Here is a 17,085-nt window from a genome sequence, read left to right on the forward strand (position 1 = left end):
CCTCCTGGCCCCCCAATAAACCACCATGCCGCTGTTCCCACCTTTTATCCTCCCTGTTTTCTCACCCCCAGTGGTTTTTAATGGGGCCAACGTTTGCTGCAGCTCTGCAGAGACACAGGAGGAGAAGGAGGAGGAGGGGGAGAAGGAGGAGGCCTCCGGTGGCCGTCTGCGGTAAATGAGCAGATGCAGGTGCCAGAGAGTCTAGACGGGACTGATTTGGGGTCCGGGGCCCCGCTATGTGATACCTGACCCAGGTTCTGATTCTTGACTCCTCACAGGGAAGCCGTGCCCCCCACCCCCCAGCCTTTCCTGTTTAATGTTAAATCGGCCAGGAGGGGGGCTCTAACACCTAAGTGATCTAACCCTCCGTCTGCTGGAAGCTCAGAAGAACTCCAGTAAATCTGACAGACTACTTCCTTTAGTGTTTCAGTTCAAACTGATTCGATTCATTGAGGCCCTCGCTGGTGTCTCCATCCATCCATGAACAGCTGATGAACAGCTGAGCCTGTGGAGCATCATCTCCTGATGATCTTCACATCTTTTAGAGCAGAAATGACTGAAGCCATGGAACCCTGAACATGTGGACACAAACCCGTTGGGTTTAACGGACCCAGACCAGTAGAAATCCATCTCAGACTGGTACTGTAGCTCTAGGAAACATGGACGCAAACTAAAATACTGCATGGAGCAAAATCAAATCCGTAGTTTTTTTTTTCAAAAATATGCTTTTTTTAAAACTGGAAAAAAAAATGTTGAAACTAAAAAAGAAAAAGATTTCAAACTGGAAAGAAATGATAAAAACTACTTTTCAGTTACATCTTTTTAAAAAAAAAAAATTTTATTTTCTGTAACCCGAAAAATATTATCATTCCACACAATGTGCTATTTAAGCCACGCCCCCAGGGGGCAGCGGATTTTCAGCCATGTTTTAATGGCAGTAATATGGAGCTAATGTGAAGCCAATAAGTTTGTTCAACAAACTTAAAGCTGTGTGGGCGGGGCTTAGGTCATGAGACGACAATGGCGCCTGAACAGAACAACCCTAAGAAGGACATCAGAACCACCGGCTGTCTAACCCATTTGTTTTCTGTCTCTGCAGCTAATGAAGATGGTGTATGAAGGCGGGACGGACATCCTGGACATGGAGCCCGTCGCTCTCTGCATCAACCTGGCTGCAAACGAGTGCAACGCTCAGCTCATCTGTGAAGGTTCAGAACAGAACCTAGAGAAGAGCTCCAGGTCCAAAAGCTCTTCCTGAATATTCTGCCCCTCTGTGTTCCTCTTAGGGAAGGGTCTGAAGATGCTGATGAAGAGGGCTTTGAAGCTGAAGGATGTTCTGGTGATGAAGATTATCAGGAATATTTCTCAGCACGGCGGCACCACCAAGAACCTGTTTCTGGTCCGTTTCCATCTCCTCCAGATTTAAAGCCCCTGAAGTCACAGATTAACAGCTCTTCATTGTCTCCTTCCCTCAGGACCACATTGGAGACCTGGCTGCTCAGATCAGAGAAGAAGAAGCTGAAGAGTTTGTGATCGAGTGTCTGGGAACCCTGGCCAACCTGACCATCCCAGAACTGAACTGGGAGCTGGTTCTGAAGGAGTACCACCTGGTACCGTACATGACAGAGAAACTCAGAGCAGGTGTGTGTTTGAGAAGCTGTCAGAGATCACAGAAGGTCTACTTCTTCATCCCTCTTTCCTCAAACCAAAAAAAAAGACCTGTCCTGTGACCCGCTCTGACCTCCACTTGCCCATTTATCACAGAGGAGGGTGGTTCCCACCTTATCTACAGCTTTGGCCTTCTCTGGCCTCCTGACTGGGCCTTTATCCCTCCTGGTCTCATCCTGCAGCAGAAGCGGGTTGGAGGGTTCTGTCCAGTTCAGTTTGAAGGCCTCACTATGTGTGAGCAGATGCATGCACCAGTGGTTCTAAATGTAAATGGAAAGTTTAACTCTGACATGATCAGATGATCCAGAGCTGCTTGAAGATGGCTCTGAAGCTTTCTAGTCCTGGTTCTGTCAAATATAATCGGACCCAGAAAACCTGACTGAAAGCAAGAACATGTTCTCGGATTAAAGTTTTTAGCCCTGGATCTGGAGGTACCCCAGCTGAACCAAATAATTCGGTCCAACTGTTCAGGATATTTTGATAAAAACATCGCTGAACTTGAAGGGAAGCGCCATTTTTTTTTTTTTTTTTTTTTTTTTACATTTGGCCCTTGATTTGACGTTATTGCATCATGTTCTACTCACCCATATGGGTTTTGTGTCATTAGGAGCTGTTCTGAAGATATTCTGTTATATCCATATATAGGTTATATCCAAGTAACGTCTTCCTATGGGCAAATGAGTTGAAGGCACAAACTAAACTGTTCATAATTTATCATTTATGGTACACCAGCATTCAAAACATGTAGGCGAATCACTGCCCCCCAGACAACTGCGGTTACACTCTTTAAATTTATATTTTTTTTAAAACAAAGCGGAGTGTGAATGACGTCATCCGCGGCGTTTCCCTTTAAGATCACTCCTGGTTCAGAACCATCAGAACCCTTCTGTGCCTGCCGATCGGTCTGAGTCTAACTTCTCAGTTAATGGTTCTGGTTGCAGTCTGAGACTGGATTCTATCCAGGTCTCGGTTCTGCAGCTGCAGTTGGACCACTGACACACTACGGGTCGATCGGCCCGCTGGTCCAAAAGTATTAGCAGCAGGTCCAAAAAGTTTGATACAGAGGATGCCAGGTGATCAACATCATCATCTTCCGGTTCACGATCCGACTCGGTTCTCCGGGTTGAGGATCCTGTTTGGAATCTGTTACCGTCTCTATCCGGTTCTGGGTTTACGACTCCTCTGTCAGACCTGGTCCATTGTAAATGTTCTTTAGCACTACTAAAAGCTTCCTCTTCCTAACCTCCAGTTTCAAATGAAGACGATCTGCTGCTGGAGCTGGTGGTCCTGATCGGTACGGTCTCCAAGGATGAGTCTTGTGCCGCCATGCTAGTCAGTTCCGATATCATCCCAATTCTCATGGAACTGCTGGCCGGTAAGAACCTAATCAGTCGATTCCCCTGATTCTCCGGTTCCGACCCACCCTGTTATTGATAAAAGTTCATAGGTTCTGCTGGCGCTGCGCAGGTCCAAAAGCTTTTACTCCTTCCTGAATCTGCTGCATTTCTCTCGCTTCTTCTCAGACAAGATATGGGATGAGGAGTTTGCCTACCAGATCCTCTACGTCTTCTCCCAGATGGTCATCCATCAAGCTACAAGAGACATTATTATTCAAAACAGCAGTATCCTTCTCTGCACCCCGGGGACCGGAGGGTTGACCATTTTCTATGAATAATGGAACCAGTTGAACCCAAATAAAGTCCAACTGGTGTCTGAGGTGGAGCTCCTAGCGACACACTTTTAAGTAAAAACATTTCTTTAACATTTCTTTAACAGAATGTGTGGACTACTTCATCTACCAAATGCACAAACAAAACGCAGCGATCCGCAGAATCTGCAAATACGCGCTGGACAACATAGCGGTGAGTTACTGCAGGATGCCTCTGCTTAGGACACTAATGATCTGCAATAGAAGGACGATTTGGAGAGAACACCTTTAGAGAATAAACAGATTAACTCCTCCCGGCCAGTAGGCGGCACTCTGGAGTTTGCCCGCTCTTGTTCCAACAGTAACTACCTGATCTGTACCTGAAGCCACATCGTACCATCAGCTCATTTGCAACCAGATATCCATCCAGGTCCCCATAACTAATGTAATTACTGCAAATCTTCAAATATTGAGAAACTACATCACTAAACAGCTTTTCTGAGAGAACTGGATGCATTTTATATTTTCTCCTTTATATGAATGGTGTGACATCATCATAGGACTTGTCGGAGCATTCCGGTATTTTAGTTAGTCTTTCTTCAAATTGTGCTCTATATAATATAAAGGTGCAAAAATAAGACTCTAAATGACTACAATTATTCACAAATCTAAAGCCGGATGTAGGCTGGGGTCTCTCTCAGGGACAGATTGGGAACAGATGAATGATAACACAGAAAGGTTGTTATTAACCTTTTACACAGTGTGCTTAGATAAGACTTTTATAATAAGGTTGAGAAAAAAAAGAGTTCTGTCTTTTTTCCTAAAGTTCAGTTGATAGTGACCCGGCTGTATTCTGTTAGCTGATGTGGAAATTAGCTGATTGTATGGATATGTCTACTGGTAATTATCTAATGGCAGCCAGGACTGCTAATGCAAACATTTAACTGACCTGTCCAGAAGGAATGCGGTAACTTCTGTGTTCCTTCTGAGCCTCTTTCCTCCATAAGACCGTACCAGCGCTCTAAAGCCGTTCTCCTTCATTTTGCTTCTCGTTCTCTCTCAGCTCTTTCATGGAGCTACAAGGATCTCAGAACACCCGAGTTCCATTTCTTAGGACTTAAACCCGCTATTCCTATTGGTGCAGATTGTAGTTGACGTCTGCATAGTAACCAGATGTAAAAATTAATATATTTTGGACCCGTCAAAATTTATTAAACATTTACTGACATGTACCGATGTACATATTTATGATTAGCTTTTAATCTTAATTGTTTTGATGGAGAGGATGTAGCCATGAGTTTTAACTCTCAGACTGTTTTAAGTTTAATTGCTACTTTTAAGGTTTAATCAGAGCCTGTTAAATAGCCTTAAGCTGGAGGCTCTTTAAACAGGAAATAAGGTCATGTATTCTCACTCCTTAAATAAGGTAATCAAAAGTTCAATGTTTAATGGAATAAGATTAAATATTTTGAGCAGACAATTAAATGTATCTTATAACTTACCTTAATTAGCAGATTTCTGACAGTTTACTACCCTTAATGAGATTCAGGACCAGATAATCTGGTTCCATCTGGTTAAAATCTAAAATCAGGTTGGAAACTTAAAAAAGATTTAATCTCTGCTGCCTCTTTGAATCCGTATTTTAATAAACGGTTTTCTAAATTATCAGCAGCTAATTTTTTTTCCTGTTTTTCTGTTCAGAATTGGAGCCTGTTTCAATCAAATGCACTATTGTTATTTAAATCCAGATTCTGCTCTCATGAGTAGCTACAGCATACTGTGTGGTGACTAGAGGATAGATAAGAAGCTAGAACTCAGCTTAACAGAATATCAGAGCTAACAGACCGGGTCCCTCTCCTGGTTACACTCCAGACTAGGAGTCTCAAGTCCAAGTCTAAATGAGGATGAGAACGAAACAGATAGAAGAGTCAAAGCAGGCGTCTGACTCCACCCCTAAAAACCAGCTGTGAAGAAAAGGTCTCCTCAGAGAAGCTGGTGTCTGCCGAGTTTCTGATCCAGGTTGAGTTTCTTCATTTTGACCAATAGAAACAGATTCTGATGATTTAGAAATGATTCAAAATCCTCTTCAGGTTAATCTTCATGCTGGTCTTTAGGTTGGTCTTTAATTATGTCTTTCAGGTAGTCTTTATGCTTTTCTGCGTCTCCCCTGACGTCTACCTCTCTGTCCATCAGAACCCAGATCAGCGTCTGATTGACGGCTGCGGTTTGCTTCCAGCCGCCGTCTGATCGCTGCCAGACCCCTGATCGGCGTAATTAGTGGTAGACTCTGAGCAAGCAGCGAATCAGAGCGAAGGAAGTGTTTCATTTAAATGATCAGCAGGGCTTTGAGCCTCATGAAAGGCAGGCGGGGGGATCTGGAGTGTGTCAGCCGGCCGACGGCAGCGTCAGCAGAGAAAACACACACGGCCTTACGGTTAATCCTCATCTAAACACGCCCTGTTACTGAAAGACCCGCCTTTGATCAGAGCAGCTCAGGACAAACCCAGACTTCATGCAGAACTTTGGAGAAGCTCCAAACCGGATTGGGCCGGGTCCACAGTGTCCTGTGTGTACCCCCCTCCCCGCTGCTATGGTGTTAATAAGGCATCATTCACTTCAGTGTGCTTGTGATGCTGCTGGAATTAGACCCAGGCCCGCAGCATTACAAAACCTCTACCGTACTGAACCAGTCTGAGCTTACAGGTCCAGTTACAGTCCACATTGGGTGGTTGTTGTAATTTGATGACCGTGTCAAAGGTTCTCGCTGAGAACCCAGATCTTCCCAGGTTCAGATCAGCAGCTGATCCCAGTTCCAACACTGGTCTGCCAGAACTGGACCGCATGTTCTTCTCTCTGTCTGTCCCATTTTGGAGAAAACAGGAATTATTAAGGAAACGTTCCTAATTAATGGAACTTCTGGCTCGGTTCTGGCTTACGGTCTCCACATATTGGATCAAACGCCTGATCTGAACCTTATGGTTGAGCATTTTCAGGCAGAACTGGATCATATAGAAAGGTTCTATAGAAAGATTTGGATCTTCAATAATAACTGTATATTTAAATTTCTGATGTTTCAGGAACACGATGAGGAGTGCAGGAAAAAGATTAAGCTGGAAAATTTCCGTTCATACAACAGCCAATGGTTGGAGAAGGTGGGGTACCACCTGAGCTGGGATGACAAAGATCACTTTGACTACAGCAAAGACATGGAGAAACTAAGCTTCACAGCAGGTACCGGAAAAATTCCCATTATTCGGGGTGGAAATGATACCCGATTCTGGTTCTGGTGGATCTTCTCACTTCCGTGTGTGGTACTGTCCAGATGGGATCCTCTCTGTGGACAGATCCGTCAGCCTGGACAGCCTGAGCAGCGACCTGAGCGAAGCCGAACCCTTAGGAGGTAAGTTTTCGTTTGGACCTTTGGTTGAAGGTTTGTTATGGTCCTACCTCTGCCAGAACCAGTCCCCAAGCCTCCGGACGCACCAGTTAGAACATACGGTGACGATAAAGATAATAACATAATAAGCAATAAAACTGATAATGACCAAATTTCACAGATTTGATGTTGACATCTGCCGACAGGGGGATGAAAACGACTGTTGTTCTGGGCCCAGCAGGGAAGGGGCAGAACCTTAAACTCCATCCTGTCCTCCAGGCAGAGACCCTGTGGACTGATATGTGTTCTCTAATTCTGGTTCTGGTTGATCTTCTCACTTCCATGCGTGGTGCTTTCCAGATGGGATCCTCTCTGTGGACAGTTCCGTCAGCCTGGACAGCCGGAGCAGCTACCTGAGTGAGCCCAAACCCTTAGAAGGTAATTTTTCATTTGGACCTTTGGTTGAAGGTGTGTTATGGTCCTGCCTCTGCCAGAACCAGTCAACAGATCATCCGGATGCACTAGTTAGAACATCCTGGGATGATAAAGACTATAACATGATAATAAGCAATAGAACTGATAATCATCAAATTTCACAGATTTTTTGATGACATTTAAAACATGGCTGCCGACAGGGGGATGAAAATGTCTCTGTTGTTCTGGGCCCAGACAGGGGAGGGGCAGAACCACAAACTCCATCCTGTCCTCCAGGCAGAGACCTTATGGACTGATCTGTGTTCTGGAACAGGGCCCTTAGTGGTCCCTTAAGGCGGGGCTTTGAGAACAAACCGTCTCCATGTTTCCCTCCGACCTCCTTTGCTCCATTCCTGATCCCATTCCAACATTCCCGACTGAAACTTAACTCTGAGGGCTGGGAATTTAAAAGCCCAGGCCTGTTATCACCAGAACTGACTCCGGGTTTCCTCTGGGTCCACAGAACCAAGCGGCCGCTAATCGGATCCGCTGCTGAGATAATGAATCGTTTGGGAAATCCAGAGTTGATTTAGAAAAATTTGTCCCATTACCGGACCGCTCCTGTCCGTGGATTTTTTGGCAGGAATGTTTTCATTGGCTGTCTGGCCGTGACCCGACAGTCCAGAACACGATCCGAGCAGACGACAGATGCTTCACCTCCTCGTGTTTGTGTTTTCCCCTTTCCCCGCTCGTCAGCAGGCTCTGACAGCTCTGCAGCGGCGGGGAAGGCGCTCCTCACACTGTTTTCATTTGGACCAACCCGGGTTAACATAATAATCAAAGCCAGCCCGGCCTCTCACTTTAAACGGTGTGTGAAACACGGTGTGAACGGGGCCTCAGGGAGCAGTCGGTTCCATTTGAAGCAGGATCACAGAGACAGGCCCAGGTTCTGGTTCTGGGCCAAAGAGAAGCCTGTTGTTCAGAAGCTTCTTCTCTTCAGACACCATTAGACTTCATCCTAATGCAGGAAGATCCTCACCTCCTCCAAACCAGAATTCAAAGATGCGTTCTAACTGGGCCAAGCTGCTTTGCGTTCCAACTGGGCCGAGCTGCTTTGCGTTCCAACTGGGCCAAGCTGCTGTGCGTTCCAACGGGGCCAAGCTGCGTTCCAACTGGGCCGAGCTACTTTGTGTTCTAATTGGATAAAGATGCATTCTAACTGGGCCAAGCTGCTTTATAACCGGGTCAAACTGGTTTCCAGTTTCCGTCACTGTTCAAACTCAGACAATTATTGTAACAAACGTTGATCATGGGGTCGATGTCCTGCAGAGTCAGCTTGGATGTTTGCACCAAGGCAAAAGTTCTGGTACCATCAGGATGGAGTTTCATGATGGTTTTGTTCTAACTAAAGCTCCTCAGTCAGTAAGAGACAATCTTCCTGGACCACAACCTTCTAGCAGAGCTGCTTTAGATACGTCTGTTGGATCTCGTTTCTGAGATTTAAGCTGAAGGAGGTTTTTCTGTCGAGGTCAATCCTCCATCCAGTGACTTCAAAGATCTGTGGACAACATCTGGCTTTCAGAGGCTCCTCCTGAACACCGGGCCCCTATGTCCCCTTTGGCCCCCAGCCTCACGGTGATGGAGATCAGAGCTGAGACCTGCTGGTTCTGGAGATCCGCTTAGTCGGGCTGCAGGGTTGATGTTATCTGGATCATCTCTGTGGTGTCTGAATGCAGGTAGAACGGCATCCTCTGCAGAGCCTCTGCTCCTCGGACTCGTTTTGTGTGGTACTGGGCTCGGTGGACGGGTTCCAATGTGGAGGCGGGATGAGGGGCTCCATTATCAAGGTGGAGGTTCTGTATTCTCCTCCTGGACCCGTTGGGCTGTAGAGCAGAGCAAACATTTTCAAACTGATCATCTCACTCTATACTAATCTACAGATGTGGAGCAGAGTAATTACATTTATACATTTATTTACTGAAAAAAAATGCCATTTAGTTCATCATTTTAAATCTATTTTTAATTATTTCAGCATTTTTCCAGTTTAATGGTAAATGTTTGGATCAATACATTTGTTTATTTTATGGGTCTTTTTTTATTGGATGGAACATTTATATTTATGATTTTATAATTTTCAACATTTCAACCTATGACCCCCCCAAAAAGACAAAATAAATAGACTAAAAACCCTGGAAAAGAATCACTTTAATCATAGCAACTATATATTTTTTAAATATTGCTTTTAAATTACATTTAATTAATTACTTCACAGTTTTATATGTATTTTTAACATTATTTTGATATGTGTTATTATTGTTTTGAATGATCAATAAAAACCAAGAAACATTAAACAATAAAATAAGAAAAAACCCATAGATATGCAGGTAAACACGCATGTTTTACACAAATAGTTCAAAAAGAATTAGGTAGAAGATATAAACTTTGATATCCTCTCGTTTCTATTTACAGTTAAAGCCTTGTGCGTTTCCACAATAATAAAAAAAAAGAAACTGCTCCTTCTCGTGAACCTCTCTTTAATAATTTCTGCATCGAACACCAACAGCAGCAGTTTGTCCCGCGGCTTATAAAACATCTCAGTTCATCCTTACAGTCATTTTCAATTAGTCTATTTCTTTGTTTAATTCATCACACACACACTAGCAATACAATTTTTTTTAGGTACTTGGATTGAAGGTTTTTTTTTTTTAAATACCCCCACCCCCATTTTTATAACTAAAATATTTTTTAATTATTGTCTGGAAGTTAAAATGTTCTTGCCTTGAACATAAATTGAACTTTATGTATTATTCTGATATCTTTCAGGGCTGTTTTGTAGATAGTGATCCAAACTTCCACACAATAAATCAAACAGTGAAACTGCTTAGTAATCCAGAAAAACATTAAATTGCCCTAAAAACAGATTTTAGTAGTGTTTGGTTTTGAGCTAAATTTATCATCCAGTGTTGCACCAAGAAATGAAATTTTATGGCCTCGTTTTGAATCAGCATCATCAATAGTTATTTTGATTTCACAATTTTTGTTTTATTATAGTTTCCAAATAGCATGCATTTTGATTTATGTAGATTTTGTGATAATTAATATTTTTGATGCAGCCTGTTTGTTTGCCCAATTCTATATATATTATTTAATGGTGATTTTTACAATTTAATGGTATATTTAATATTATTATCATATATGAGATAAATAAATTGATGAGCAAATAAATATTTTTAATGGTTTATACCTATGAATTTGGACGGGACAGATACTTTCATATATTTTATGTCGTATTGCCCTTCATACGTGCAGTAATTGTAATGACTGTGAAATTATCTTCTCAGGAGTTTAGAAGATAAATTTATTTCTGTCATCTGAAATGTATGAGGTGATAAATTATCAATAATTCAGCTTCTTCAGGGTAGCATTTAAATCTGAATTCAATTAATATCTCAGATTCTCTTTTTATGTTGTCCGTCTAACATTGCTCAAAACCTGCAGTTCGGCTCCAGAACCCGAGGTTGGGCTCCACTGTTCCTCCTTTAGCCTGGGTCCTAAATCCCCTCTGACAGGCGTAGCGTGCAGAGAGGGAAGGGAGGGAGGGATAAGGAAAAGAAGGGGGTGGAAGTGATCTGACTAAAAACAACATGTGATTGTTGGAGCTCACAGGGGCAAAGCAAGCAGCTCGTATTTTTTAGGAGGATGGAGGACAAAGTCTTTCCCATTTAGGACAACAAGTCCAGAGCGAGTTGGACTCCTGAGAGACGTGAGGTAATTTCCTTCGCCACTGTAACCCCCCCACCACAGCTGGAGAATGGAGCCTGAACCTCCAGGCCTCCTCTCATCCTTCTCCTCACCATGTTTAGACATCTCTCTCTCTGTCTTCATGGCTTTTCCCCTCCAGCCATGGACGCTCTGAGATTCCTACTCCCACTGTTGAGGTCCCACACCTGCAGAGGCCCAGCAGAACATTAGAGGAACTGTTGAGGGCCTCTATAGATCCAGTTTTATGGCTGAAGGTTTGGTTTGGCCACCAAAGGTGTACAGGTGCTGGTCATAAAATTAGAATATCATGAAAAAGTAGATTGATTTCAGTAATTCCATTTAAAAAGTGAAACTTGTATATTATATTCATACATTACATACAAACTCATATATTTCAGATGTTTATTTTGTTTAATTTTGATGATTACAAATGACAACAAATGAAAATCTCAAATTCATCATATCAGAAAATTAGAATATTGTGAAAAGGTTCAAAATTGATGGCCCCTGGTGCCACACTCTAATCAGCTAATTAACTCAAACCACCTGCAAAAGCCTTTAAATGGTCTTTCAGTCTAGTTCTATAGGCTACACAATCATGGGGAAGACTGCTGACTTGACAGTTGTCCAAAAGACGACCATCGACACCTTGCACAAGGAGGGCAAGACACAAAAGGTCATCGCTAAAGAGGCTGGCTGTTCACAGAGCTCAGTGTCCAAGCACATTAATAGAGAGGCGAAGGGAAGGAAAAGATGTGGTCGAAAAAAGTGTACAAGCAAGAGAGATAACCGCACCCTGGAGAGGATTGTGAAACAAAACCCCTTCAAAAATGTGGGGGAGATTCACAAAGAGTGGACTGCAGCTGGAGTGAGTGCTTCAAGAACCACCACACACAGACGTATGAAAGACATGGGTTTCTGCTGTCGCATTCCTTGTGTCAAGCCACTCTTGAACCACAGACAGCGTCAGAAGCGTCTTGCCTGGGCTAAAGAGAAACAGGACTGGACTGCTGGTGAGTGGTCCAAAGTCATGTTCTCTGATGAAAGTAAATTTTGCATTTCCTTTGGAAATCAAGGTCCCAGAGTCTGGAGGAAAAGAAGAGAGGCACTTCATCCACGTTGCTTGAAGTCCAGTGTAAAGTTTCCACAGTCAGTGATGGTTTGGGGTGCCATGTCATCTGCTGGTGTTGGTCCATTGTGTTTTCTGAGGTCCAGGGTCAACGCAGCCACATACCAGGAAGTTTTAGAGCACTTCATGCTTCCTGCAGCTGACCAACTTTTTGGAGATGCAGATTTCATTTTCCAACAGGACTTGGCACCTGCACACAGTGCCAAAGCTACCAGTACCTGGTTGAAGGACCATGGTATCCCTGTTCTTAATTGGCCAGCAAACTCTCCTGACCTTAACCCCATAGAAAATCTATGGGGTATTGTGAAGAAGAAGATGCAATACACCAGACCCAACAATTCAGAAGAGCTAAAAGCCACTATTAGAGCAACCTGGGCTATCATAACACCTGAGCAGTGCCACAGACTGATCGACTCCATGCCACGCCGCATTGCTGCAGTAATACAGGCCAAAGGAGGCCCAACTAAATACTGAGTGCTGTACATGCTCATACTTTTCATGTTCATACTTTTCAGTTGGCCAACATTTCTATAAATCCTTTGTTTTTATTGGTCTTCAGTAATATTCTAATTTTCTGATATGATGAATTTGAGATTTTCATTTGTTGTCATTTGTAATCATCAAAATTAAACAAAATAAACATCTGAAATATATGAGTTTGTATGTAATGTATGAATATAATATACAAGTTTCACTTTTTAAATGGAATTACTGAAATCAATCTACTTTTTCATGATATTCTAATTTTATGACCAGCACCTGTAGTTGTGTGGTGTGAGGGTTCCATCTGGTGGTGTGAGGGCTGCCCCTGCAGCATCAGCAATGAGGTCAGCAGGCAGGAAGGAAATGACAATCTAGTTCCTTTAAGTCAGATTCAGAAGCTGTTCTTGTTCCTCCTGAATCCATCCCATCTGCCCATCCATTCAGCCATCAATCAACCACCATTCATCCATGCATCAATTCATCATCCATCATTTATTCATAATCAATCCATCCAACATCCATCCATTTATTCATCATTTATCCATGCATCTATCATCCATGCATTCATCATTCATCCATCAAACTATTCATCATCAATCCATCTATTTATCATTTATATCAATCCATCATCCATCCATCCATCCATTATTCATCATGCATCCATTCATCCATCATCCAAGCATCCATCATTCATCCATCCATCATTCATCCATGCTTCATTCATTCATTCATCCATCCATCATTCATTCATCCATCAATCATCCACCCATAATCCATCCATTCATTATTCATCATATATCCATTCATCCATCCATCATTCATCCATCATGCATCATTCATCCATGCATCATTCATTCATCCACCCATCATCCATCATTCATCCATGCATCATTCATCCCTCCATCATTCATTCATCCATCAATCATCCACCCATAATCCATCCATCCATTATTCATCATATATCCATTCATCCATCCATCATTCATCCATCATTCATCCATGCATCATTCATTCATCCATCATCCATCATTCATCCATGCATCATTCATCCCTCCATCATTCATTCATCCATCAATCACCCACCCATAATCCATCCATCCATTATTCATCATATATCCATTCATCCATGCATCATTCATCCATCCATCATTCATCCATGCATCATTCATTCATCCATGCATCATTCATTCATCCATGCATCATTCATCCATCATTCATTCATTCCATCAATCATCCACCCATAATCCATCCATCCATTATTCATCATATATCCATTCATCCATCCATAATTCATCCATCATCCATAATTCATCCATCCATCATCCATCCATGCATCATTCATCCATGCATCATTCATCCATCCATGCATCATTCATCCATCCATGCATCATTCATCCATCCATCCATCATTCATTCATCCATCAATCATCCACCCATAATCCATCCATCCATTATTCATCATATATCCATTTATCCATCATTCATCCATGCATCATTCATCCATCCATCATTCATTCATCCATGCATCATACATCCATCCATCATTCATTCATCCATGCATCATTCATGCATCCATGCATCATTCATCCATCATTCATTCATTCCATCAATCATCCACCCATAATCCATCCATCCATTATTCATCATATATCCATTCATCCATGCATCATTCATCCATCCATCATTCATCCATGCATCATTCATTCATCATGCATCATTCATCCATCCATCCATCATTCATCCATCCAACAGTTCATCATCAATCCATACATAATTCTTCTCCATCTCATCCACTTGAATCCACAATCTTTTAATTTTAATCCTAAACTGGTTCAGGGTTTTTAGTAGGCAGAACAGTTCTGATCTCTGCAGACAGATTCTGGTTTTATTGGACCTTGAGGATCCTTCAGCAGATTCTTCTGTTTGTGACTGGTTCCTCTTATTGGATTCCTGGTTCTCCTGAGATAGCCTGTTAAGATCTGGGGTCTGTTTGTCAAAGAGGGTTTACTGAAAAACTGAAAAAGTTTTCTAAACCTGCCATCAAGGAAACTGAGTTTTCCGTTTACAAAGATAGTTTACTCAACCTCTATTTCTATTACCGTAGTAACATTCTCCCCAGAGTTACCCTGGTCGGGATTTTTTTCCTCAGAACCAGGTTTTTCTCAGTAAACTTAGTTGCCTCTGTCTCCTTAAGTAGGAAATGAAATGCTCAACCCAAGAAATTTAATTCACAAGATAGTGTCTTACTATTAGCACTAATTATATTTCAAATGTTGCAGTATCACAAATGGTGACATCATGTGATTGGTCAATGCTTTAGCTAGCAATTGTATACATTTGATATTCCAGCAACACATCACAACCATAAAACACTTAAAACATTTGGTTTGATGGAGGACGAAACTGAAAAGACACTGAAATGTCTAGATCACATTGCTTATGCTTTTGAGCCCATTTCACTGTGTGCTGTAGTAAGGAGAGAAGAGACAGTTTTGGAGCTGGTGTTCTCACTGTCCTTGCTAACCTACAAGGAAATGCATTTTTTCCTTGTTAAAATTAAGTTTTTTTTAAACAAAACTACATTCATCATTTCAAGAATAAACATTTTAGATATCTAAAAATGTATGTCAATTCTCCATATTCATACACTGGTCATTATTTGTATTATTTTGGTTAGGAAGAAATCTATTTCAGATCTTCAGATACATATTCAGTAAAGCTGATAAATGCCACTTAAAGTCTATACATTTCTTTGTATATGAAACGTAATTCTTAATAGTACAATCTATTTTTTTACTGTCTGAAATTTTATTTCTGCTGCAAAAATGTATGCCAAAACAGCCTGCCATACTAGAGTAGTGCTGTTGCTCTTTCTTTTAAACAATTATCCAGTATTTTTAAATCTCTAGTTCCAGTGTTGTGAAATAGGCACTTCCTCTTCCTTGTTGCCATGGTGACCTGTTGAATTGGTGCTCCACTGATAATGGCCTTACATATTTGTTACACATGCACTCAACTCAGAGTGAACCTACTCGGGCTTGATTTTGAATTAACTCACTAAACTTAGTTTTCGACCTCAGGCTTGATGAGTTCAAAGTTGAGGATTAGAGTCTGAATTTGTTAAACCTGCTTTTTGCAACTGGCCTTAGCTTTTGACTTTATGTGGCGTTAAGGATGAAAAAACTGTTGCATTAAAGCTTAACTGTGTGTGTTTCTGAAGTTCTCTGTTACTATTCTTTACTAATCATTTTTTCTCTCCTTGCTGTCCTTTAGAACCTGGGATTAGTTTGCCCCCGCTTCTCCCGTCTTTGTAGATCGGCCTTTCAGAGCCCAGACTATTGGATGAGCAGCTACAGTCACAGTATCACTGCTCCCCAGTAAACCCGGAAACTGAGACACTTCTTCCTCATCCTCCCTCCACCCTCCATGAACTGTTCAGGGAGTCTGTTCAATAAATTCCTGGTTTCTCTTTATTTTTGGAACAAATTGTGCCCTGAGTTCCACTGGGGTGGATAAAAGCCTCCATGGTTCTGTTTCATTTGGTGGTCTTGTAGATGATGTTTGGTTCTGATCGGTCTTGTTCTTATAGTTGCAGTTGTTGTCTTAGTTCCCTGTATTTGGTTGTTAGGAACTATTTAATACACCAAACTTCTCGTTAAGGTCCGGTTCTGTTTCCTTTCAAAAGGGTTAAAATTTCATCATTCATAATTAATAAAATATTCAAACTTAATGTTCTTTGGATTGGACTTCTGTATCGAAGAAAATCGGTCCGTTACCATGGTCACTGCAGACAGGAAACAATGCTCCCACCTCTGCATTAGAGATTAACCAATCAGTGTCCAAAAAAATGATCCTTCATCGTTGAACTTTTTGTTAAACGTTACCTGAGACGGATCTGCACTAGAAACGGAGCCTAAAGTAGGTCAGGCGAGTTCTGACCCTTCAGTGGGCCGTTTATTTTTCTGCCTGGTTCTGGTCGGATTCCATGTTTTGACTGTAATGTTTGCTTTCAAAGTTTCCAGCAGGTTAAAGTCCGACCCAGAGTGTGGTACCTCTTAAACTGGTATCACTTACCTCCTGAGGTCCAGCAGGCCTTTTTGTGACCAAAGCCCAGTTCTGATGCAGCAGACTCTGTTGATATGGACTAATGGGTCCAGATGTGTTCAAGGTGGGAAAAATTTTGCTGCCTGATTACCGGGTCTCTGATCTTAGTTTGTTTTTTTTTACTGAAATTCTAGAAGATTAACATCATTTGGAGATTTATTGATTTATGAAGCATTTTCTCACAGGAGGAGGGGAGGATCCTCCTGCATTAATTTAATGGCGTCTGAGGAGAAGAAGCGTAATCATAACTATCTCATTACTAGATCTATCCCGACCAAAACCGGGTTAATGTGACGTTAGAGATAAACATCAGAACCACAAAGATTTGTCAGTTTCTCCTGAAATACTTTTATTTCAAATGAATATGAGGAGATGATACGGTTTGACTCCAGATAAATTTAAGTTTAAAGTAAGAAAAAACTCATTTATTTTATTCTCCATCTATTGATTTGATTTTACATCTTGGTCCAATCGTCTCGGTAAGTTCTGATTACAGGTCCA

The 17,085-nt window shown here is 41.9% G+C and overlaps 1 protein-coding gene across 1 annotated transcript in view; it reads left to right on the plus strand.

Annotated features, from left to right (window-relative positions):
- kifap3a (kinesin-associated protein 3a) overlaps positions 1-17,036 on the plus strand; it is a 40,320-nt gene extending 23,284 nt beyond the window's left edge. The window contains exons 12-21 of the mRNA XM_038280769.1: positions 1,100-1,208; positions 1,287-1,399; positions 1,476-1,641; positions 2,918-3,043; positions 3,192-3,290; positions 3,445-3,530; positions 6,394-6,547; positions 6,639-6,716; positions 7,053-7,130; positions 15,754-17,036. Coding sequence (XP_038136697.1) covers positions 1,100-1,208; positions 1,287-1,399; positions 1,476-1,641; positions 2,918-3,043; positions 3,192-3,290; positions 3,445-3,530; positions 6,394-6,547; positions 6,639-6,716; positions 7,053-7,130; positions 15,754-15,794 — 1,050 coding nt within the window. The 3' untranslated portion in view covers positions 15,795-17,036. The remainder of the gene's footprint in view (positions 1-1,099; positions 1,209-1,286; positions 1,400-1,475; positions 1,642-2,917; positions 3,044-3,191; positions 3,291-3,444; positions 3,531-6,393; positions 6,548-6,638; positions 6,717-7,052; positions 7,131-15,753) is intronic.
- Positions 17,037-17,085: the final 49 nt, after the last annotated feature.

Source organism: Cyprinodon tularosa, unplaced genomic scaffold (assembly GCF_016077235.1).
Source record: "Cyprinodon tularosa strain WSP-4 unplaced genomic scaffold, ASM1607723v1 ctg164, whole genome shotgun sequence".
Classification (NCBI taxonomy): domain Eukaryota; kingdom Metazoa; phylum Chordata; class Actinopteri; order Cyprinodontiformes; family Cyprinodontidae; genus Cyprinodon; species Cyprinodon tularosa.